Raw genomic sequence first — 1324 nt, 5'->3', positions numbered from 1 at the left:
AGACTACATTTCCCACAGTCCTCTGTGTGTCCGTGGCTGTCAGAGACTACATTTCCCACAGTCCTCTGTGTGTGTGGCTGTCAGAGACTACATTTCCCACAGCCCTGTGTGTCCGTGGCAGGAAGTGGGCGTCTTGGACTACATTTCCCACAGTCCTCTGTGCGTCCGTGGCCGTCAGAGACTACATTTCCCACAGTCCTTTGTGTCCGTGGCCATCACGTGGCTGTCAGAGACTACATCCGTGGAGGCGGATGGAATAAAAATGTGATTTTACAGTCGGCCGTGCCCCTACCTTTAGGGTTCTCGTTGTACTCGCGCAGGTCCCTTGGCGTCAGGCCGACTCCCTCTGCCTATGAACGATAAAGAATAAACAATAAACAGGAGGCAGGTGATCTTTTCTTTAAAGAAAAAAACTATAAAACTAAGTTTCTTAAAAATATACATATTTTCGCTCCCGTAGGAAACGTGCGATCTCTGCACATAATAAGCCTCCTCATACCTCTTTAACGGCGTCATCTGGGTCCCCGCCATCGAAAGCATCCACCGTTCCTCCTCCTCCTCCTCCGCGTCCCTCCCATTTTTCCCTCTTTTCTTCCTCTTCTTCTTCTACAAAATTTGGGGCGCCGCTCTGCTCGTCCGAATCCCCCGGCTCCGGCGTCAGCTGATCCTGGGACAGAGGCGAGCACAGAGATTTTTAATTTTCTTTTTTAACTAATATTTAATTAATATTTAACTAATTTGTAAATTAATATTTATTTATTATGTATACAATATTCTGTCTGTGTGTATGTCTGCAGGCCAGAAGAGGGCACCAGACCCCATCACCTAAGTATTTATTAACAACAAATCAGTTTACTGACCTGTGGCGAGCATTATATTTATTATATTTACCTAAATATTGATTAACAACCAATCAGTTTACTGACCTGTGGCGAGCATTATATATCGGCCTCTCAGACCCCCCTGTGTGCCCGCGGCTGCCAGAGACTACATTTCCCAAAGGCCTTTGCGCGCCCGCGGCCGGAAGTTGTTTCCGCTCCCCCGGCCTCTCAGCCCCCTGTGTGCCCGCGGATGCCAGAGACTACATTTCCCACAGGCCTTTGCGCGCCCGCGGCAGGAAGTCGTTTCGGCTCCACCGGCCTCTCAGCCCCCTGTGTACCCGCGGCTGCCAGAGACTACATTTCCCACAGGCCTTTGCGCGCCCGCGGCAGGAAGTTGTTTCCGCTCCCCCGGCCTCTCAGACCCCTCTGTGCGCCCGCGGCTGCCAGAGACTACATTTCCCACAGGCCTTTGCGTGCCCGCGGCAGGAAGTTGTTTCCGCTCC

The 1324-nt window shown here is 51.4% G+C and overlaps 1 protein-coding gene across 1 annotated transcript in view; it reads right to left on the bottom strand.

The window, feature by feature from the left end:
• The window catches only part of LOC126496008 (X-linked retinitis pigmentosa GTPase regulator-like), a gene marked incomplete at its 5' end in the record, with an annotated part of 28365 nt that overhangs the window by 4631 nt on the left and 22410 nt on the right, over positions 1-1324 (bottom strand). The window contains 2 exons of the mRNA XM_050133591.1: positions 293-350; positions 500-669. Coding sequence (XP_049989548.1) covers positions 293-350; positions 500-669 — 228 coding nt within the window. The remainder of the gene's footprint in view (positions 1-292; positions 351-499; positions 670-1324) is intronic.

This window comes from Alexandromys fortis, unplaced genomic scaffold, assembly GCF_014885135.2.
Source record: "Alexandromys fortis isolate MF-2015 unplaced genomic scaffold, M_Fortis_MF-2015_v1.1 scaffold_814, whole genome shotgun sequence".
In the NCBI taxonomy this organism is placed as follows: Eukaryota; Metazoa; Chordata; class Mammalia; order Rodentia; family Cricetidae; genus Alexandromys; species Alexandromys fortis.
Note: the sequence above shows the minus strand (reverse complement) of the source record. Positions and strands in the feature narration are given on the sequence as shown.